General features: G+C 39.6%; 1 protein-coding gene across 5 annotated transcripts in view; it reads right to left on the bottom strand.

Moving 5' to 3' along the window:
• Positions 1-24723, bottom strand: part of FBXW8 (F-box and WD repeat domain containing 8) — a 163801-nt gene that overhangs the window by 90364 nt on the left and 48714 nt on the right. For all 5 annotated transcript variants that reach the window (XR_005214003.1, XR_005214002.1, XM_037816888.1 and 2 more), the window contains one exon: positions 12634-12791. Coding sequence is in view for 3 of the 5 variants with exons in the window: in XM_037816888.1 (XP_037672816.1) it covers positions 12634-12791 (158 nt within the window). In the remaining 2 variants the exon portion in view is untranslated. The remainder of the gene's footprint in view (positions 1-12633; positions 12792-24723) is intronic.

Raw genomic sequence — 24723 nt, 5'->3', positions numbered from 1 at the left:
ACCCTTCTGCAATATGTAGATGATCTATTAATATCAGGTAAAGAAAGGCAAGTGGTGGCTCAAGCTACGAAAAATCTACTGAACTTTTTAGGGGAACAAGGATTAAGGGTATCTAAAAGTAAACTGCAATTTGTAGCAAGGGAAGTTAAGTACCTAGGCCACCTCATAAGTGAAGGAAAAAGAAAAATCCATCCAGAAAGAATCCAGGCCATAGTAGAGTTGCCTCTTCCTCAAACAAAAAGAGAGCTAAGAAAATTCCTGGGATTAGTAGGGTACTGTAGATTGTGGATAGATTCTTTTGCATCTCGAACTAAAGAGCTATACCAAAAATTACTAGAGTAAGAGCCTGACAAGATAGAATGGGAGGAAGTGAAAATAAAGGCATTAAATGAACTCAAGCAGGCATTGGTGCAAGCTCCTGTTCTAGCACTTCCTTCCCTCGAAAAACCCTTTCACCTGTTTGTTACAGTAGATAAGGGAACAGCTTTGGGGGTCCTAACCCAAATCTGGGGAGGCCAAAGAAAGCCGGTGGCTTTCCTTTCGAAGGTTTTAGATCCAGTCTCTAGGGGGTGGCCTGGGTGTGTTCAAGCCATTGCAGGAACTTCCCTTTTAGTAGAAGAAAGCAGGAAATTAACCTTTGGAGGGGCATTAGTAGTTAGTACTCCTCATCAAGTGAGAACTATTCTGTCTCAAAGGGCAGGGAAATGGTTAACTGATTCTCGAATCTTAAAATATGAAGCAATCCTAATGGAAAAAGATGATTTGGTCTTAACAACAGATCATAGCCTAAACCCGGCCTCCTTCCTCTGGAAGGGGCCTGAGCAAGTAGAGACCCCTGAGCATGACTGTTTAGACCTAATTGAATACCAAACTCGAGTCCGACCTGACCTAAGGGATCTTCCCCTGCACTCGGGGGAAAGACTGTTCATAGATGGATCCTCCAAAGTCCTAGAAGGAGAAAGGCACAATGGCTATGCAGTTGTGGATGGGATAACTTGTAAAGTAAAAGAAGCTAGCCGATTGCCCAATAAGTGGTCAGCTCAAACTTGTGAATTGTATGCACTAAATCAAGCCCTCAAATTATTAGAAGGAAAGGATGGTACAATATACACTGACTCTAAGTATGCCTTTGGGGTAGTCCACACCTTTGGAAAGATCTGGGAAGAAAGGGGATTAATCAATAGCAAAGGAAAAGAACTGGTTCATGGGGAATTGGTGAAACAAGTATTAATCAATCTACTCTTACCTAGAGAAATATCAGTGGTGCATATAAATGGACACCAGAAGGGACCTACTTTTGAGGCAAAAGGCAATAGGTTGGCTGATGAAAAGGCTAAGGAGGCCTCTCTCTACCCCCCTTTAAAAATAATGATCCTAATACCCTCTATCCCTAAGGAATTTGGGGTCCCTACATTCTCTGCCAAAGAAGCAAAAGAGTTGAAACAGTTAGGAGCAACCTTAAATGATCAGGGAAAATGGTTTCTCCCAGATGGCAGACAGATGTTAAATAAACAAATAATGAGGAAGATATTAGCAGTCCTACACCAGGGGAGTCATTGGGGGGTACAAGCCATGCGTGATGTAGTACTTAGACAATTTGGATGTGTAGGCCTTTATACAGTTGCTAAACAAATCTGTGAGCGGTGCATAATTTGTCAAAAAATTAATAAAAAGGTTTTAAGAAAACAGGTACAAGGGGGAAGAGAGCCGGGCCTGAGACCATTCCAGAGCATTCAAGTTGATTACACTGAAATGCCACCAATCGGTCGTTTAAAATATATTTTGGTAATTGTCGACCACCTCACTGGATGGGTGGAAGCCTACCCTCTATCCTCAGCTACAGCATTGGGAACTTCTAAAGTTATCCTTGAACAAATCATTCCCCGTTATGGGTTAGTGGAAAATATAGACTCTGATAATGGCAGTCACTTTACCTCCCGTGTGTTGCAAAATGTCATGAGAAGCCTGGGTGTCACTTGGGACTTCCACACTCCCTGGCATCCACCATCCTCTGGGAGAGTGGAAAGAATGAATCAAACCATAAAGAAACATCTTTTTAAATTAGTTTTGGAAACAAAGTTACCTTGGATCAAGTGCTTACCTATAGCTCTACTAAGAATCAGGACTGCCCCTAGAAAAGAACTGGGAATTTCCCCTTATGAAATGCTTTTTGGTTTGCCTTTCCCCAGGTGGACTGGAGAGCTCCCCTCCCTAGACACAAAAGATCTTTTTCTTAAGAATTATATACTGGCCTTGTCTTCTACTTTATCATCTCTCAGGCACCGTGGACTGCTGGCTCAGACCCCGCCTCTTGAATTTGCTGCCCATCGACATCAGCCTGGCAGCTGGGTTCTGATCCGGTCGTGGAAAGAATCCAAACTTCAACCGATCTGGGAAGGACCCTATCAGGTCTTGCTGACAACTGAGACGGCAGTCCGAATGGCAGAAAGAGGCTGGACTCATTACACACGAGTGAAGGGACCGGTGCCTGAACCAGACGATAAGTATCCAGCAACTCAACCTGAATCCTGGAAAGTGACTCCTACCTCAGATCCCCTAAGGATCACTTTAAATAGGCAACAGTTGAAAGAACATATTAGGAGGGAGGAAGGGCTGGATTAAACCCTGTGTTTGCATTGTGCTCTGTGTATAGCTTAATGATGAAATTGCTTATACTGATCATAATGTTCTATATTCAAGGAGTAACAGGTTCTGCTAAGCTGGTTATAAGTGTAGTCAAAGGCTTAAAGTCTCAAACTGTACAATTTGATGTTTGTCAAGTAATGAGCTGTAAAAATCTAAAACGTCAGCAACAACTGAGTGAGGAATATAAGCATTTATGTAAGCAGACTGTTCAAATAGAAAGCAAGATTGTTGGGGGGCGAACATTTGAGAGTATAACTTATGAGACACCTAACCCCTGTTATTCTTGGAACACTGCTTGGTGGACCACACAGTATGAGGGATGGGTCTTACCCAGGTTGGAGGAAAAACCATTAAGGGAAACTTGGCTGGAATTTAACTCTCCAGTTCAAATTGACCCCAAGGTCATTAGAACACTTAAGGCCAAAGACTTAAAGCAAACCACAGAAATAGAGACAGGTTATGGAAATACAAATGCCTGGGTAGAATGGGGCAAACATACCATCCAGAGTCTAAACAGAAGTGACTGTTATGCTTGTACAACCAAACAACCCACTGTTCAGATTATGCCCTTCCCCTTGGGGATGAAAAAGCATGAAAGGGAGTTTAAATGTATAACACTCCTCTTTCAAAATGCTACTCCTGGTGAAAGTTGTAGTACGTTGTCCTCCCTTTTCCCTCCAGTCCAGAAGGGAAGTGTCAAAGCCATACCAGCGTCTTGCCTTGGTCCCGGAAACCACTCTGCCTGTCTCTCCAGATGGGAAGAAGGGCTCCAGGATCTTGGTACCATGGCTCTGTGTACACAGGTGTGGAATGTGAGCAAGGATAGTACTGGCAACTTCTCCAGCCTAACTATACCCCGAGCAGACCTCTGGTGGTACTGTGGGAAGGGCATCCTCTGGCCAACACTACCTGAAAGGTGGGGAGGAACCTGTGCTCTGGTTCAATTGGCTATCTCATTTACCCTGGCATTTGAAAGTAATAAAGTACCAACCCAAGGCAAAGGAGAAAAGAAAAATGTACAAAGTGTACCTAGTTCCTTCAATAAAAAAATGTTTGTAGATAGTATAGGGGTTCCCCAGAAAGTTCCTAATGAGTTTAAAGCTAAAAATCAATTAGCTGCAGAATTTAAATCGTCCTTATTCTGGTGAATCACCATCAATAAAAATGTCAATCATCAGCTAAAATTTATCAACTATACCAGGGATGTCATTAAAGAAATAGCAGAACAGTTAGATGCCACTAGCCGAATGGCATGGGAAAACAGAATGGCCCTAGACATGATGCTAGCTGAAAAAGGAGGCGTCTGTGCTATAGTTGGGGGAAATTGTCGCACATTCATCCCCTATAATACCGCGCCTAATGGAACTATCACCAAAGCCCTACAAGGCTTAACAGCCTTATTTCAGAAACTAGAAAAGAATTCTAGCATTAACAACCCACTCATAGAATGGTTGGAAAATTGGTTCAAGAAATGGAAAGGAATTGCAACATCTATTTTAATTTTCCTTATCATTCCAGCCAAAATGTTTATAACAGCTGGGTGCTACATAATCCCGTGTGCTCAAAGGCTAGTTCAAAAACCCATCAAAACCACTAGAATCAAAAATAAAAAAGATCCATATGATGAGGAATGTGAAAAAGCCCTTAGCAAATTTGAGAATCTAAAATGTGAAAACTAAAAGTGTTTAAAAAAAGAAAGAGGAGGGAATCTGTAAGAAAGGAATAAGTTTCGTTTTCACATAGAGACAGCATGGAATAAGGGAAATGGAGGCAAAACCAGTTTAAACAAGCCCCAGACAAAGAGAAGAGAGAATCTGCCTGATGTAAAGAGACATGAGGTAGTATCAGAGGCGGGAACTCACAGCAAAAAAAATAAAAATTTGGGGGGGCATTGGCTAATCAGTTCAAAATCTCAATAATGAGCTAGTTGGCTCTCTGGGATTGGCTGTACAAATTAAAATCTCAAAAGATGAATTAGTTAGTGTTCTCGGATAGGCTGTAACCTCTGTAGTACCCAGTCAATGGGGAAACAGGGGAGGGACTTGCGAATTAGGAGTAGGAGATTTAAACATCGCCATTCTCTTCCTCTGGGGCGCCAGCCTTCTGCGTGTTTGGCTGGACGCCCCATCTTGCAAGATCGTAAATAAATTCTTTTCTCCTCCAGAACCGAGAGAGCGTTTATTCCCTTACAGGTACCGCTTTATTTCCGACAATAATTAGAGTGAAAAAGAGCAATTGAAGTAAAAAAGAACACTGGGTACCTTTGTCTGTTTGTTTCCTTCCCCTATTTTTCTACTCATCCATCCATAAACTAGACAAAGTGGAGTGTGGTCCTTATGGCTTTCCCAATCCCATTGTCACCCCTCATAAGCTACATTTTTATACAACTGTCTTCGAGATTCATGGGTTCTGGGTTGTAGTTTGATAGTTTCAGGTATCCACCACCAGCTACCCCAATTCTTTGGAACCTAAAAAGGGTTGTCTAAAGTGTGCGTAAGAGTGCCCACCAGAGTGACCTCTCGGCTCCTTTTGGAATCTCTCTGCCACTGAAGGCCTCATTTTTTTATTAGAGAAGTTGTAGGTTCACAGAAAAATCTTGCAGAAAATACGAAGTTCCCATATACCTCCCGTACATACACAGTTTTCCCTATTATTAACAGTTTGCCTTATCATCAGTGTGGCACCTTAGTTACAAACTGATGAAACAATATTATTATAATTATACTATTAATTATAGTCTCTAGTTTACATTAGGGTTCACTGTGTTGTACAGTACAATGGTATTTTTCCTTTATTTTTATTCTAGAACTGTAATAAGTGGAACTACTTTAAATTTATGCATCATACTGTGTATTATTAAAAATCGGATTTCAATAAATCCACCTCCTATATACCAAAGGATTAATGCCAAATCTTATCTTGTAAATTCAATATGCCTCTTTTTCTTGCATGATAAAAATTATTTCAAATTATTTTCACTAGTAACTTCAAAAATTCCTAGTTATACCTAGAAATCAATATCTGCTATGTCTTTGCCTAATATCACAAGAGCTACCCTTTTCAGTGTTTTCTAAATTTGAGAACTTGCAGACCCCTAAGAATTCATCTGTGGATCACAAAGCATGAAAAACAAGACATTAAAAGCTCAATACAGGCATGTTAGGTGATAAATTGGTGTAAACAACCTATAAATACAAAATGCAAACTCAGATGCTGAAATCCCACAGCCTAGCTCAGTATTTACATTACCATCAAAATAAATACACATTATTTTTAAAAATATCACAACTCCTACCCAAGATCATACCTGTGGACTCCCTTCTGAAAACAATGCCTCAGTCATATCCATATTCAGTCCAAAATATATACAAACAAGTACAAAACAAAAATACTTTCAAACTCTCCTCACTAAAGAATAAAAGAACCTTTAAAAGAGTATATTTATTCAGCAATTTTCTCCATCACACAATACAGTCTCCATGACTTGTCTATGAAACCAAATCTAACATCCTCTCATACCAGGTAGCAGTCAACTTTTAATTTCAATGCCCTAAGAAAGACTTCCTAAATACCAAAAGAACTACCTTAGTTCAGAGCATCTACATTTAACTGTTTAAATTCCTCTCTGAATATCTTTAAACTAGAGCATTCCTACTTTTAAGAAAATTGTTTAAATTCATAAATGTACCTTATCTTTCAAAGGGAATACACCTGGTATTTTGGGGGTTGTCAGAAAGTTGTTTTGTTTTGTTGTGAAGTGACTGAATAAGAAAACTCCTAGATCTAAGAAAGGGCAGGCAAAGGTATCAGGCAAGAACTGGTTACTGAAACTTTTAAGAAAATAAATGCCTTGGAAAAAAAAAATTCTCCACAGTTCACATCCAATTGTCCTAGTCATCTCCCAAGCAATGCTTTATTATATTAATAATCTACCTCTAAAATTTCAATGTTGGCCAAAGAGGAAAGGGAGGTTGTATAGTACATTCAAATGTTAGTGTCACCCTCTACATACAAATAGGAGACATAAGCAAAACTATCACAGGACTGAATTTTTTATTAAACATAAAATGGTAAAACTTTAGAAGCATGTAAAGCTGTCATACCAAAAGCTGTCTAACCAAAGCATAATTCTACTGCTCACTGCTAAGAAGAAGCTTGGAAAGCACCCCCACCCCACTCCCATCCATTGTCAGTATGTCAGTAAATGAGAAATCATGGTCACCCAGCCCAGGCAGGCACAGTTCCTGACAATGGACCATGTGTGTGTGCCAACAATTGCACTGGGAGTGCTGCAAAAATGGATAAGCCACTTTGCCTCGCTTGATGGCAGGACATCACAAGGACTGTTGGCTGTCCCATCTAGGTTTCCACCTGCTAATACGCACAGGGTCTTGTATCTCCTCTCTCCACTTAGGGGGTCAAATATGAACTTCTTTGCACCTAAGAAATGTATAATTTCATTTTTCACCAAAGAGAGAGTTTTCAAGACCAACTCTGTGAAGAGAGAGCAGGTTTTGAGGTATACTGCCATTCCCTATAATGCTATGGCTTGAGGCCAAAGGCAGGCAAGCATGGAGCAGATGGAGTCCTGGCAAGGTCTCCACTGTCCCTGCATTAGCAGCATCTGCTCATTACTCAGAACCTTCACTTGCTTTATCTAATGCTCCAGGAAAAGCATTTTGATTTGATTCATTTTGGTATGATAACGTGCAACACAATTAGTGGTAAAATCAAACTGGAGGATGGCCAGTGCTGACAGTCGGAAACAAGGCAGAAGAAATATGAGGCCAGTGGGTTGGAATTCAAAAAATCACAACTGTGGATCACCTTGCCAAACCTCAACAACCCAGGTGCATGTACAGTGTTCCTACAGGACAAGAAGGCTAAAAAGGATGCAGAGATGACTTATTTTCTCCCAAAGCAGTTTCCATCTCTCCTTCTGAATCTGATTCCTTCTATGGATATGTGTATAAATCATCAGGGGGTCTTCAGCGGCTTTAGAGCTTCCCTTTGGCACAAGCAGACAGCTGAAGTTCATTAATTCATTTTATTATCTTATGCTTCTTTTCTGTAGGGCACAATCACAAAATCTAAGCAGCAGACCCACAAGGTAAATTTTACTTTTGCCATGTATGACTAAGAACTGCCTATTAGACAGGCTCCTGTAAAGGAGCAATATAAAATATGCATGTCAGTATCTGTTAGAGTGTTTCCATCTTTGTCCAGAAGTAGCTATTCATCAACATCCTGGTATAAATGTAGTGTCAATCTGTTAAACTCATGTAAGACCAAGACAGTGACACCTAGTCTAGATAAAGGTGAGAAGTTGGTATTTAGCTCAGAAATAGTAACAACTATTTTACCAGATCAGACTGGTAAAACAAGCTCAGTGTAAGAGAGGAGCAAGAAAACACAAGAGTTCTCAGAGAAGAAATAATCCTTAATAGCAAAATGAATGAGACAAATCAAAGATTTCAATGTAAACATCGCAGCCATGGAAGTACAGTAGATTTGATGTAACTTTGAAGTAGGGCAAGTCTCCTGAGCATGATGTGAAACCCAAAAGGACCAGACTGACAAACATAATGATGTAAATTTTTTTTTTTCATTTACTTTTTTTTTTAATCATCATTTTATTGAGATATATTCACATACCACGCAGTCATACAAAACAAATTGTACTTTCGATTGTTTACAGTACCATTACATAGTTGTACATTCATCACCTAAATCAATCCCTGACACCTTCATTAGCACACACACAAAAATAACAAGAATAATAATTAGAGTGAAAAAGAGCAATTGAAGTAAAAAAGAACACTAGGTACCTTTGTCTGTTTGTTTGCTTCCCCTACTTTTCTACACATCCATCCATAAACTAGACAAAGTGGAGTTTGGTCCTTATGGCATTCCCAATCCCACTGTCACCCCTCATAAGCTACATTTTTATACAACTGTCTTCGAGATTCATGGGTTCTGGGTTGTAGTTTAATAGTTTCAGGTATCCACCACCAGCTACCCCAATTCTTTAGAACCTAAAAAAGGTCGTCTAAAGTGTGCGTAAGAGTGCCCACCAGAGTGATCTCTCGGCTCGTTTTGGAATCTCTCTGCCACTGAAGCTTATTTCATTTCCTTTCACATCCCCCTTTTGGTCAAGAAGATGTTCTCCATCCCACGATGCCGGGTCTACATTCCTCCCCGGGAGTCATATTCCACGTTGCCAGGGAGATTCACTTCCCTGGGTGTCTGATCCCACATAGGGGGGAGGGCAGTGATTTCACCTTTCAAGTTGGTTTAGCTAGAGAGAGAGGGCCACATCTGAGCAACAAAGAGGCATTCAGGAGGAGACTCTTAGGCACAAATACAGGGAGGCCTAGCCTCTCCTTTGCAGCAACCGTCTTCCCAAGGGTAAAACTTATGGTAGAGGGCTCAACCCATCAAACCACCAGTCCCCTATGTCTGTGGTCATGTTAGCAACCTTGGAGGTGGGGTAGGCGAATACCCCTGCATTCAATGATGTAAATTTAAAATACTAGATAGAGCAACTGGAAAAGAACGTAAAGATGAGAAACAGATCCACGTACAAAAAGAACTTCATATCTAAAAGCTTATAAAGGCGGTACCTTAAACCAGTGAAGTAGAGATGGGCTTTCTAATACGAGGCACTAGAAGAAAGATATACTCAGATCTACACTCATACTATTCCAGGATAAACTCTAGGTTGAGCAAGACTGAAATATAAAAAAAATAAAGTCTTAACATTAACAGAAGAAAAAGAAAGAACTACAAGTAGCAGGTATGCAAATGAAAAAAAAATTTGACATTTCTCACACGAACAGAAATATGAACTAAAACTACATTCAGATACCATTTCTTACCTATCAGACTGACAAACATTCAAAAGTTTGAAAAATATATTTTGCTGGTAAAGCTGTGAGGATATGGGCACACACTCATACCTTGATGGTGAGAGTGCAAAATGGTTCAATCCATTTGCATCTACCCTTTGACCTAGAAATTCCTTTTATAGGAAACCATCCTTCTTGCACATACACAAAATGTCATATGTACAAGATTTTTCACTGTAACATTGTTTGTAATAGGAAAAGATTAGGAACGACCCAACTATTCTTCAATAAATGAGTGGTACATAAATGATAGTACTTGCATGCAATGGAATACTATGTGGGCATGAAAAAGGAGCACACACTACACACTGACATGGACAACCTTTCAAGACATGTTAAGTGAAAAGAGCAAGGTGTGGAATAATATGAAATAAATATACTATTTTTGGTAAAAGGGGGGAATCTCAATAGCTATTCATATTTGCTTGTATTTGCAATACAGAAATACTGGAAGTATGCACAAGAAACTAAAATGTGGTTACCTATGGAGGGCGAACAGAGTAGACGAAAACGGGTGGAAACAAGCCTTCTCAATATATAACTTTATATTATTTTGATCTTTGAGCCCTAAAAATGCATGACCTAGTCAAAAATGTTAAATTTAAAAATTAAATCCACTTGTTTATGGATTAAAAAAATAAAATCACACACACATACAAACACAACTACCATTATGAAAAATAAACCATAAAGAAATTCTACTGAAGGATAAATGACAAACTGAAAAAATATTTGAAATACATATGACAAGGGTTATTTCCTGAGCCCTTACTTTCAACTAGAAAAAATAATAACCCCAAGAAAAAAGAAGAAAGACAGGAACAAGCAATTTACAGAGAGAGAAATACAAATAACTAGTAACACAACAAACAGATGTTCATAGCATTTACAATCAAGGAAAAGCAAATGAAAACAATGAAATACCGTTTTCCTCTACTGGACAAGTATGAGGAAATAGCTTCATATTTTTGGTGAGAATATAAACTGGTGAAACCTTTTGGTAAGGCAATTTGGCAATACTGACCAAAATTTAAAAGCATTCATAGCCTTTGACCCAGTAATTACTAGTAATTTACTCCATGGATAAACTAGCACAAGTCTATCATAATATTTGTTGAAGGATATTGCTCACAGCACTATCTTTAATAAAAAAAAAACAATCCAAATGTGTATCAATAAGGGGCCTAATAAATAAATTATAGTTGAGCCACATAATGGAATATTACACAGCTGTTAAAAACAATAAGGCTTACCTATAAGCGTGAATATGTAAAGAGCCAAGATAGGTCATTAGGTGAATAAAGCAAGGTGTAGAAAAGCACAAAGAGAAGGATCCATGTGTAAAGGATGAGAGGGACTAGAGGTTGGGGCACAGAGAGGAACACTTTAACTTTTTATTTTATATATTTTGCTCTGCCTGAATTTTAAATATGAAATTATTTTTAAACCAAGTATTTAAAGTATATTTTGGTAATTATTTGCCAAGTGTTTATCAAAGATTATTTTCTCTATCAAATCCACACTGTTTCCCAATATTTCTGTGCTCAAGAATAGGGATGAATGTAACAAAGATAATTCTAACCAACAACAGAAAACCCAGCACTTGCACATCATCTCAAAAGATATTTTCAAGGTCACAAGATATGAGACAAGGTGGTACAAATAAATTGGGCTCACATGTCTACAAGAGTCCCTATGCTTAGTACTTCTTAAACACCATTATAACCAGAGCATGGCCCAGGAGACAAATATCATAGTTCTGAATTCACTACTGACTAATGATTAGACCTCCAGCAGATCACTTAGCCAAACTCACTGGACCTCAATTTCTCCATCTGTTTGTGTGTGCAATGCATGTATATGTGGGAGGGCTTTAAGATGATTCTACAACTGTACTACTCTAAATTAAAAAGCACTGAACCCTTTACATAGCTGCTTAAAAAAAATAAAAAACTCGATAATTTGGAAAGTAGCAAACACACTCAAGCTGCTCTTAGGCTATCTATCCAGGATCTCAATAAACATATATGAAATATTGATAATAATTATACAACAGAAACAGCTTAGCTGAATTTCTACAGACTGGAAAGAAAATAATCCATCAATGGTGTCTAATAACATCAAACCAAAAGAACAGAGTTCATGTTGTTAAAGTAATAAAATGAAAATATTTTAAGACTCAGCCCTAAGTTTTATTTTTAAATGGCACATGGTTATAAAATTCCCCAATAGCTACTTCCTATAGTTTCGTACCCCTGAGCCAACTGATAATGCCACACTGACTCCAAAGATTTGCAATGGTGCCATTACGTGAACACTAACATTCTGAAATATGCTGTAGTCCAACTTGCAGGTCAGTAGGGATACAAAGCTTTTGGAGATTCAGACTTTACTACATAATGGATATCAGGAGCGTGAAAAGTATGAATCTAGGATATCATGGCTACCAAAATTATTATTTCTATTAGCTATAAACTACCAAGTGTTTCTTAAGCACAGCTACTTTAAAACTATTCTTAGCTAGTTCTGTAAATTTATAGTTTTTCACATGCAAAAAAAATTCTATCAGCCCCAGAGAGACAGCATAGTACTGTATTACCATAAATTATCTTGTATAGTGTGTAAGTGCCAGGAAAAGGTAGGCCCTGACTTTCATTTCTCTGTTTCCATATTTATCAGTAGATTATCTATGTCTAGCCCCTTTTCACTATTCCCTTTGGACTGAGCAGAGGTTAAAGGAAAAGCAGGCCAAGTATATTTAATATTTTACACCAAACAAGTTATTTGCTTAAGATGGCTTGGCCAGCCCCGTGTCTGGCACTAAAACCCAGTCCGACAGTTCCAGTAGGCATTAAACACCAGTTGTAATGGGTGCTTTGTTCCAATGCCTACTAACGCATTGAGGGTTATTGGCCAACTTCTTCACATAAAGGCGAGAGTGGGTGCATGTGTGTGAACGTGTGTGTGTCCACGGGTATATATGGAAGGATTAATGGGGGGTGGGGAGCCAGCCACAGCTGCTTAATTTTTGTAAAGCTTTTTTTTTTCCTTAATAGGGAGGAGGGTTGCGGTTACTTACCATCCTCATAAGCCGCCACCGCTAGCGAGCTGTTTATCCTCACAAAGGAGACATATGGCTGCATTCCAGGCTCGTCCTCCTCATACTCTGATTCCAGGAAGGGGGCTATGTAGTCCCAGGTGCGTGTGTCCCACACCCTCACGTCCCCTGATGTATATCTGGAAAAGAAGGACACACTTGATTCCAAAAGGGGTTTAAAAAGCAGGGCCATGGTGGAGAAAATGGAGAGAGCCTTAGAGGAAGAGGAAGAAGAGGTGGTCGGCATGGAACCACTCCTGCCATACTGTTTAGATGAGTAAATCCAACAGGAGAAAATGTCAACTAGAGACAACAGAAGGCTGAGAAAATGTCCCACGTTCTTACAGCACAATGGTGACAATTCCAAATGAGAAAGCTACAATAATAAATTGGGTACCAAGATCTCCTTGTTTTTCCTTTTATACTATTACAGCCCATCTGTTACCTTAAGTTCTGCCACCCAAGGGATCACAAACAGAAATCTGTATAAGCAGCAATATTTACTTACATGAACACACACGCACACACACACACAAGACAAAGAGGGAGGGAGAGAGAAATGTTGCAGAGACACTAAGAACTAATAGTCTTGCAAGCACAAGCTTTCTAATACCTCATCCATGCATCAGATTTGACTGATTAAAGTCCCTAAAGACTAATTGATTTGCTGAAACAATTAAATCGTACATTCAGCAGCCAGACAATGCTGCCTTCTCATGAAAAGCTCTTGCCGAATTGCATGACACTCCCTGGTTCTGCCCACTTAGAAAATAGGAGCATTCACTCTCTCCTATTACTACTGCCACTCCAACAAATGACTCTCTCTATCAAAGCCGAGGCAGGGCCAGGCCCTGCTCAGATACAAAGGCCCTAGGATAACGGAATAGACAGATGAGAAGGTGGTGTACTGCCTGCCATCGAGGTAGTTAAGCTAAATTCCTTGACTGCTGAGGAGGGTTTTGGTCAACACGTAAAGAGATGCCTTTGAGTCTCTTGATGTACCCACACAAATAGGATAGGCAGACAATTTTAAGGGGGTTCACAATCCTCCTGAGGCCCTAGCCATAAATCCTCCAGGGTTCCTTTGATCCCACAATAGAAGGTAGAGTTGAACAAGATAACCTCTGAGATTTATTTCACCACTGCAATCTATAACACGATACATTTATGAACTGGTTATAGAAGGTTAATTTCTCGTGTGAGGCATCTTAACAAAGAAACTAAGAATACTCTGATTCAGGAGTGCTTTGTTTACTAAACATGGTAGTAGTTCCTGTAAGTTATTAATCTATAGTAAATCCACCTAATATGTAATTCAAGTCATTCTGTCACATGAGCTCCCTAGATCACAGAATTCAGCTCTCTACTTGCAGGATGGAACCAGAGAATATGCATGTGGTATAAAGAGCCAAACAACTTACTTTCTAAAGCTGGGCTGCTCTGCCTCTGTTTGACCACTGATCCTCCAGTAAGTAACAATGCTCACTACCTGAGTGTCATTAAGACTGCCCAAGGGCAAGCAAAGGCAGATATTGATACCATCACAGCCAAAGCATGGCCGCAGGCTCCATCTTCCCAGACAGCATTCCAAATCCCCCTTCTTAATGGGAAACCCTAAACAAAATCTCACATCGTGCTGCTCCCAACTTCCAGATTTAACTGAAACACCAAAAACGACTCAGGACATTTCCTGGAGTAAGGCCACTTGCTTAGTTAGCTACAAAGACAATGAACAGAGATAATGTGTTTGAATCTCTGGATTGTGTTTGATTAGGTTCTTAAGGTTAAATTCTATGTGAAAGGAAATAGCCTGTTCAGAAAATAAAGATATAAAGATGAGAAAGATGGCACCATTCTTTCAGAAATACAGAGATGGATGGATGGATGGATGGATGGATGGGTGGGTGGGTGGGTGGGAGGGAGGTATGGGAGGGAGGAGGGAAAGAGAGAGAGAGACAGAATGAAACGGAAAGAGATGGAGGGGAGGGGGAAGGAGAAAGGGAGGGAGGGAGAAAACGGGAATTCTGTAATTAAGAGAACCAAGGAACTTTGAGAAAATGTAGTACACAAACCAGGAAAATGTATTCCTTTTCTGTCACTCTTGGTACACAAAGCAGGAAAATGTATCCCTTTTCTGTCACTCTTGGCAATTCTCTTTTTATCAACTATACATTCTACCATTTCAGTAGCCTTCACGTTCTTTGTGCTGCCCCCTTAGGGGCCACAAAGTGAAAAGAGAGGTATGGAAGAGAGAATTTAAGTGGACTGAACTCCAGTTCCCCAGACCTCCTTACAAAAAGATGTCTTAGACAAATCAACAAAACAAAACTTGATGAAGGTGCTTTAACTGCCAAATCTCAAATTCCACTGTAAAATATAAATTTTGGTCTCTCTTATTACTGACGGCTGGAGAGAAAAGAAGTCCCACAGATAATAACACTACGAATACTTAAAGGCTCCTAATGAGTCTTTTCTTCTCATAAAGGAAGTTGTCCCACTCACATTGCAACTCCACACATCTAAAATTAAATGCGTGCTTGCTTCAAAAAGCTTCAGCTCACAGCCAAACTAGCCTGTTTCTGAATTCCTTATTTTTATCAATGGTCCCATCAGTCCAGGGTTACTGGTGCAAAAATAAAAGGGCCCCTTCAATACCTCCTTGCCCACAACCCACAGCGCTCATGCATTCAGACCAACAACACTTTTTGTTCTTCTCATTCCTGGAGATGCCCCTGGTCTAAAGCTCTCAACACCTCACATCCAGACTAGTACAGTCTCCCACTGCTGAGCCTCTCCCACCTTCACTCAGCCCCTACAGCCAAGCCCTCAAAAATATATGACTACGTGAATCATTCTTCTGGAAACACTCCCTTTCTCCCCTACCCTCCAAACTAGACCATACATTATGATATGCACTGATAGCAACCTGCACTTTGCCTTTATGGCAACTACGTGTGTGTGTGTGGTTTTGATTGTCTGCCTCCCCTACTAACCTATATGTTTCTGAGGTCAGGGTCTGGGTCTTGTTCATGGTTGTTCATCCAGCACTTGACACCTGGGAAGCCCTCTGTAAATTCTTGCCCCTTAAGTCCTTATTGAATGAGGACTAGCACTGGAAACCTTCCACAGTCAGCTTCTTCTCCTGCCTCCCACCTCTTCTTAGCAAAAGCCACCTCCAGACAAGCCTGCCATTCACTGGCTTCCAAATACTCTTGCCTCTGAGCCTCAGCTCACATGATACACCCTTTCTGGAGTGCCTTCCCTCCTTACAGTCAAGCCCAGTAGTCTCAACCTTGGCTTTTAAAAATCCCTATGCCCAACTGTACCTGTATCAATTAAATCTGACCCTCTTGGGGTGGGACCCAGGCATTTGTTTTTCCAATGTGCAGCCAAGACTGAGAATCACAAACCTAGCCCAATCCAACCAATTTCTCAAGGTCTAGCACTGGCCCTGCCTCCTCCATGAAACCCTCTCTTATCTTCTATTATACCCATTATCTGAAGCAATAACCTATTACTGTTACATTTCATATGTACAGATCATGTCCCCCTAACTTGACTGTAAAGTCAATGCCATAGCCTCAGTCACAGTGCCTTACACACAGTTAATACTCAATAAATAAATAGCACGTGAAAGGAAGTGTCCACAATTAACAACCTGACTGGTATGTGTGGCACCTCCTTTTAGATCTATGGCCTACCTTCTAGTGTTAATCATCAGTGAAACACTGAGAAAGTACACATTGATGTGCATAGATTTCTTGCATTTATTTCTAAACTGGTTAAAATATATCTCTTTAATATATGGGATAAGCTGAATTATTTATTTTGGTATACAAGAATTTTCCCATAGATACCTATTTAAACATAATAACATAAATATTTTGCTGCAAAATGACTCAGGCGGTACAATATAAAAGACTCTATGTTTCCTTTATTGATGGGAACAGAGAATAAATATCCTATTCCAGCAGGTACTGCATGAGGACCCAGCAGCAGTCTCTAACACCTAACACAAGTAACAGCAACTATGGCAATGGAAATTAGACTTAGCACTAATGAACTTGTGCTATCAAAACACACACTTTCAGGTGAAATCACTGCCCTCCCCCCTACGTGGGATCAGACACCCAGGGGAGTGAATCTCCCTGGCAACGTGGAATATGACTCCCGGGGAGGAATGTAGACCCGGCATCGTGGGACGGAGAACATCTTCTTGACCAAAAGGGGGATGTGAAAGGAAATGAAATAAGCTTCAGTGGCAGAGAGATTCCAAAACGAGCCGAGAGATCACTCTGGTGGGCACTCTTACGCACACTTTAGACAACCCTTTTTAGGTTCTAAAGAATTGGGGTAGCTGGTGGTGGATACCTGAAACTATCAAACTACAACCCAGAACCCATGAATCTCGAAGACAGTTGTATAAAAACGTAGCTTATGAGGGGTGACAATGGGATTGGGAAAGCCATAAGGACCAAACTCCACTTTGTCTAGTTTATGGATGGATGTGTAGAAAAGTAGGGGAAGGAAACAAACAGACAAAGGTACCCAGTGTTCTTTTTTACTTCAATTGCTCTTTTTCACTCTAATTATTATTCTTGTTATTTTTGTGTGTGTGCTAATGAAGGTGTCAGGGATTGATTTAGGTGATGAATGTACAACTATGTAATGGTACTGTAAACAATCGAAAGTACAATTTGTTTTGTATGACTGCGTGGTATGTGAATATATCTCAATAAAATGATGATAAAAAAAAAAAAAACAGACACTTTCAGAAGAGTAAAACACTAGTTGGGTCACAGAGAGCTGAACCAAACCCTAAATGTGATCTAAAAATGCTTAACAACACTGGCCAGGAGAACCAAGAACAAATATAGAAGGGAGGTAGGAAAAAAGGCTGATTTTTCTCCAGAGCTCCAGATGTCTTTATCGCTGCCTAATGACAATTACACTCAACCAATTAAGATACCACTATGACAGTTGCATTGTCAGTAAGCTTTTGGACCCCAATGTTGACGGCTCTCTAATTAGTGTGTGCAAAGTACAACTGCCACTAATACATTAGCTGACATAAGAACACTAAAGAAAAACTGAAGGAGAAAGAAGCCTTTCCCAAACTACCAGATGTAGTACAGACATGGCATGGACCAGTGAAACTGGATTCTTTCTCAGTTGTTTTTTTTTTTAAACACTTGGCAAGACAGCGTTTACCTCTAAAGAAATAAGTCAGAGACCACAGCTGATGTTTTATTGAAAAAAATGAGAGTAGAGCCTCTCTCAAGCAGGCACCCCAGAGCATTTGCCAATTTAAAATGATTTACCACCAAAGAGTTCTCATTTACTAGTAAGTTTCCAAAAAGCAAACCACTTATTTGGCCTAAGAGATAAGAAGGAAAAGGAGGAAGAAATGTGTACAATGAAAAAGTCTTTAAATTTCTTTTTGTATAAATATCCAGCAGGATTCTCGTTTTGTTCCCAGGTGCCAGAACTTATTTGCTAAAAACAAATTATTTTTCATGGTTCTTCATAACAACCTGGGGGGTTGTTTTAAGAATACTGAGACGGTTAAATGACTTACCCAAGGTCACAAGAAACATTTTAGTGACACAGCTGGGATCCAAACTAGTCCCTAGGTTTTTCTCAATCTGCTGTTTAGCTAACAAGCCACTCTGCCTGCTCCAATGACAGTGTCATTAAACAAATACTGCTTTTAAGAACCATCCCCATTTAAGTGCAATATAAGGAATTAATTCTTTTCAATATTGTAACTAAGCCTTGCGGGTCACAGCCCCTGTCCCTAACCCATCAATTCTACCACAATATCCCAATTGGAAGGTGAAGAACTAATGAAAAAGTTCAATATGCTCGCAAAAGGAGCATGGGGCTGGGCAGACACATTCCATGCCTCCCATACCTGCTTCACTGGTGATGTGGAAGAACATAGGATTGGTGAAGCTTCACTCTTTACACGATTATACTCACATGGTGACCCCCAAACCAACTCGCACTGCAATTCTATTTTGATCAGGTAACCACCACAGCCAAGAGAAGCCTTTTTATGGTGCTCATGCCAGAAATGGCAAACTGTTCATTCGTGTCAAATCCAGTAATTTGGTAGTGGTGGCCTGGGACACTATGTTGAGAAGAATTCTGAGCCTGTATTCCATCCAGCTCACCGGAATAATAAATGCTGTAATGGATTATTAAATGCCCACTGAGGATTTGGGAGTGGTGCTGACAGCGTATGAGCAGTTTATTTACATTCCTGTCCCAAACAAAACTCCTCCTGGCCAACTCCCAGTCATCCAAGACAGCAGAGAGATCAATCCCATAAGAAACCCAGCCTGATTCTGAGTCTGCAGTAGAGGCCTCTTCCCAGTGTGCTATGATGCCCCGTTCTTCCCCTCCCCAATATAACTGGGTGGCTTTCACTATACTGAAACCGCCTAGAACTGGCATCAGCCTGTAAACTCCCCAAGAGCAAGGATGTGTCTGTTCAATTCATCAGTGCATAGTAAATGCTGACTTGATGGAATGAATGAATCTACTGACTAAAACCTATAAGTTGGAAGTGGTTTAAAGGCTACCAAGCAACCAGGCAGAGGCCCCTAAAAGTACAGGACCCATATTTCAAGAAACACTTATGTCCTTAACATGTAGAGGTTTTAAGAACTAGTCACATACTCTATACATTCTTTAGTAATACCAAAGAAAAAAAAAAAAAATCAGTGAAAGCAGGATTTCTATTTTCTATGAAACATGACTATGCTTTATTATGCAATTAAAAAAATGAGCTCAATCCTGCAGTTCAGAGTCTTTCTGTGAAACTGCACTACTACAAACATCAAGTGGAGCTTAAGACACATCAATTGAAAAATAATGAACGTCTTAATGGACCTTAAGAGATATATGCACTGAACACTTAAACTGTTTTCCATACATCTTGGTTAATCACAATCAATAGAACCAGAGTCAATGATGATTATGCAGAGTTATTGTAGCTGTGGCCCTTCCCACTATTCCTTGGAGAACCAGAGATGGATAAATGCAGTCATGAGTTCACCAGTATTTATTAAGTATATTCTGGAGCTCCTTCATTAAGGATATAATAAATGTACTGTTCTCTTCTATTCCTTTATCAATATCTTACCTCAGACTTATTTACCAGAAGAGCATGTATACCTCACAGCAAAGAAAATAAATAAATTTTAAAGTTCTTTTAAAAAGTGGTCCCTAACAGGCAGTGATCGAATTCCTTATGGGAAATAGTCCGATGTCATAATAAGCAGCAGCACAAAATCTATACAAAACAAGGTTGAAAGAAAAACAGTCAAGAGAAAAATTTTTAAAAAGGAGAAAGACAGAAAGTATGTTCTTACTAAGGATAAACATGGGTGACATTTACCTAAAACAACTTTGTCACCAATCTGTATTTATAAAGCATCTGTTATCTCAGAAGACTCAAAGTAATCATAGATATTATCTATTTTTTATACATTCATATGAAATTAAGAGAGTATTAGAAGCACTGTCCATAAGGATTTCAGATCCTGAATAAAAAACGTTTTAAAATTCAGGGCACCTTTGTCCCGTGTATGGATGGATGAGTATCCACCCATCCATAAAACTAAAGGAAGAATGAGAGGGGTACAATTTGGGTGTTCTGTTTTTACTCTTGTTTTTTTAATTCTTGCTTTCAGTTTTTCTGGTACAAGGAAAATGTTAAAAAAAAAAAAAAAAGATTGGGGTGATGAATGAACAACTGTATGATGGTAATGTGATCAATGGATTACATACTTTGGATGATTGTATGGTATGTGAATAAATTTAAAAAAAAAATTCAGGGCAAATCTATACTATTTCAGATTGAAGCCACTATTAATATCTTGACATTTGACATGGTACCTGATCAATACAAAGGTACTTTTTCAATGCAATTTTATTGAAATATATTTACATACCATACAATCATCCAAAGTGCACAACTGTTCACAGTATAATCATATAGCTGTGCATTCATCATCACAATAAATTTTTGAACATTTTCATTACTAAAAAAAATAAAAATCATAATAAAAATACAAGTAAAAAAGAATACCCAAAGCATCCCATATCCCCCCACCCCCCATAACCCCTATTATTCACTTACATTTTGTCCCTATTTTTCTACTCATTTATCCATATACTAGGTAAAGAGAGCGTGAGCCATAAGGTTTTTCACAATCACATGGTCACACCATATAAGCTACCTAGTAATATAATCGTCTTCAAGAATCAAGGATACTGGATTGCAGTTCAACAGTTTCAGATATTTCCTTCTACCTATTCTAATAAACTAAAAAGGAATATCTATATAACACATAAGAGTTACCGCCAGAATGACCTCTCGACTCCATCTGAAATCTCTCAACCACTGAAACTATTTTGTTTTATTTCTCTACCCCCTTTTGGTCCAGAAGGCTTTTTCAATCCTATGATGCCAGGTCCAGGCTCATCCTCAGGAATCACGTCCCATGTTGCCAGGGAGATTTACACCCCTGGGAGTCATGTCCTATGTAGTAGCTAGGGCAGTGAGTTTACCTGCAGAGTTGGCTTAGAGAGAAAGGCCACATCTGAGCAACAAAAGAGGTTCTCAGGGGTTGACTCTCAGGTACAATTATAAGTAGGCTAAGCCTCTCTCCTTTGCAGTAACAAACTTTGTAAGGGCAAGCTCCAAGACTGGGGGCTTGGCCTACTAAACTGGCATATCCTGCAAGAATATCAGGAAATCCTCAGCTGAGGGAGTTTAATATTTCCACATTTTCCCCCCATCCCTCAAGGGGGCTTTGGAAATACTTTCTATTCTCTTCACAAATTACTCTGGGATGAATCAGGGCTTCACACTAACCTGTACAAACCAACTAGATCTCATTCCCTATTCAAGGTTCCATATAATGATGGTGTTTGAGTAAACTGACCACACAAATTAAATTATATACTGTGCTACAGAAAATATAGATTCTTTACCAGATAAACATCTCTTCCTTTGGTCCCACACAGAAGCCAGTGTTTTAAAACATAGCTAATACCATCCTCTACCCTATAGTATGATCCACCCCAATCTCAACCAAGTCCATTTCTCCAATCAAAGTCTGATATCCTTTTCAGCCTCTTTAACAGTTGCTACTTGGGGCAATGCTGACACTCACAGCTGCCAAACTCTGGCTCTGAGTCCCAGGCGTCACACAGATACCCGAAGCTCCAGGCACACACAACTCAGAATCTCAGAACTTAGAAATAACTGTTATTACTCATGAAAAGATGTGACTACTATAAGAGCTTACAATCTAGGAAGCTTTACATAAGCCTTCCCATGATAACCCATGCTCCCATATTCAATTCTCAGAGTTTGCACATTATTGTTAGTCCATATTAGTGACACATTATGTTTGCCTTTTCATTTCTGGCTTATTTCACTCAACCTACTGTCCTCAAGGTCCATTCACCTAGTTGCATACCTCACAACTTCATTTCCTCTTGCTGCCGCTCAATATTCCACTGTATATTCCATTGTACAGTTCACCATTCAGTTTATCAGTCGATAAACCCTTAGGTCAACTCCATCCATTGCAAATCATGAATACTGCCACCACAAACACCAGTGTGCAAATGCCCACTCGTGTCCCAGCCTTCAGTTCCTCCAAGTATACAACCAATAACAGGGTTGCAGGACCATATGTCAACCCCATACTTAGCTTCCTGTGGAACTACCACACTGCCCTCCAGATGGGCTGTACCATTCTACTTCCCCACCAACAGTAAATAGGTACGTCCCTCTCTCCACATTTTCTCCAGCACTTCTGTCCCTCTGTTTATTTGTTAAACAGTTTTATTCACACACCATATAATCTACCCTAAGTAAACAATCAATGATTCCTGGTATAATCACATAGTTACACATTTACCACTATAATCTGTATGAGGACATTTCCGTTTCTTCCACAATGAAAGAGGAAGAGGAGAAAAAAAATGAAGAAAAAAATAAAATAAAATACAAGGAAAAGGTCATATAACAACACCACCAAGAATCCCATACCACTCCCTTTGGTATAGTGCCTTTGTTACAATTAATGGAAGCCTATTAGTTAACAGGAACATTGCTAACTATAGAGTCTAGTTTACATTGATTGTATTTTCCCCCATATCACTCCATTTTCAATGTTGCAATGTTTGCAATGTTGATTTGTTCATTTGTTCTCCCTAACGTAAAAACATTCTTATATTAGTACACTTAATCACCATCACTGACCACTCTAGGTTTCACTAAGTTATACAGTCCCAGTGTTGATCCTCTTTCTTTCACCCATACTCACACACATCTTTGTTCAGGGTCCTTACAATATTGTGCTACCATCACACATTACTGTGCTACATGTTTCTGGATCTATACAATCAATCCTGTTCAACATTCTGTCATCCTTCAGCATCACAATACCTCATCTCTCTCCTCTTTCGATCTTCTGATAACCTGTATTCTCAACTTTAACTTTCAAGCTTCACTCATAAATGTTAGTTCATATTAGTGAGACGAAACAGTATTTGTCCTTTTGTTTCTGGCTAATTTCACGCAACATAATGTCTATTGCCTCCCATTTTGTCTTTTGGCTTTTATATGTCATATCTTTTTTTCTCTCTCTCTCTCTCTCTCTCTCTCTTTCTATCCCTACTGATAGTCATCACTTCTACACTCTCTTCCATACTTCTCTCTCCTGTCTTTTCCTACCTGCCTGTATTGCTCTTTGGTATTTCTTGAAGAGTCAGTTTCTTGTTCACAAACTCTCTCAGTGTCTATTTGTCTGAAAATATTTTAAACTCTCCCTCACTTTTGAAGGACAGTTTTGCCGGATATAGGATTCTTGGTTGGCTGTTTTTCTCTTTCAGTATCTTAAATATATCACACCACTGCCTTCTCACTGCCATGGTTTCTACTGAGAAATCCGCACATAGTCTTATTGAGCTTCCCTTGTATGTGATGGATTGCTTTTCTCTTGCTGCTTTCAGGATTCTCTCTTTGTCTCTGACATTTGATAATCCAATTATTAAGAGTCTTGGAGTACGTTTATTCAGATCTATTCTCTTTGGGCTACACTACATTTCTTGAATCTGTAATTTTATGTCTTTTTTATAAGAGATGGGAAATTTTCAGTGATTATTTCCTCCATTATTGTTTCTGTCCCTTTTCCCTCCTCTTCTCCTTCTGGGACACCCATGACAGGTATATTCATGCACTTCATATTGTCATTCAGTTCCCTGAGATGCTGGTCATATTTTTCCGTTCTTTTCCCTAACTGTTCTTTTGTGTGTAGGATTTCAGATGTCCTGTCCTCCAGTTCATGAATCCTTTCTTCTGCCTCTTCAAATGTGCTGTTGTATGTCTCCATTGGTTTTTCATCTCTTCCACTGTGCCTTTCATTCTCATAAGTTCTGCCAATTGTTTTCTCAAGATTACGGATTCTTCTTTATGGTCACTCAGTGTCTTTTTTATATCCTTCATCTTTTTGGCCACATTTTCCTTCAGCTCATTGATTTGATTTAGAAGATCTGTTTGAATATCTTTAATTGGTTGTTTCAAATCCTGTATCTCATATGAAGTATAAGTTTGTTCCTCTGACTGGGCCATATCTTCATTTTTCCTAGTGTGGCTCTTAATTTTTTGATGTTAGGCATCTGGTTTCCTTGATTACCCCAATCAGACTTTCCCAGACCAGATGGGCCCAGGTCTCAGGATGAGGGTGCAATCAGTATCAAGTTTCCCTGAGGATGAGACCCAGAAGTTTGTCAGACCTTCCTGTGAGGCCTCTAGACTCTGTGTTTTTCCTATCCTGCCCAGAAGGTGGCACTTGTCAGCCCCCACCTCCCCACCAGCATAAAGAAGTGTGGTGACTTTAATTCTCAGCAGACCCTGTCTGGGCCAGGGGCCAAGGTTGTCAGAAGCCAAGTTTAAGTTGTTTCTGTTTGTCCCCCTACCCCCTACCCAGGCCCTGGGGTCTGAATTATCAGAGGGAGGGCTGCCACTTGAGCTGGACCCTGCCC

This window comes from Choloepus didactylus, chromosome 23 (genome assembly GCF_015220235.1).
Source record: "Choloepus didactylus isolate mChoDid1 chromosome 23, mChoDid1.pri, whole genome shotgun sequence".
Lineage (NCBI taxonomy): Eukaryota > Metazoa > Chordata > Mammalia > Pilosa > Megalonychidae > Choloepus > Choloepus didactylus.
Note: the sequence above shows the minus strand (reverse complement) of the source record. Positions and strands in the feature narration are given on the sequence as shown.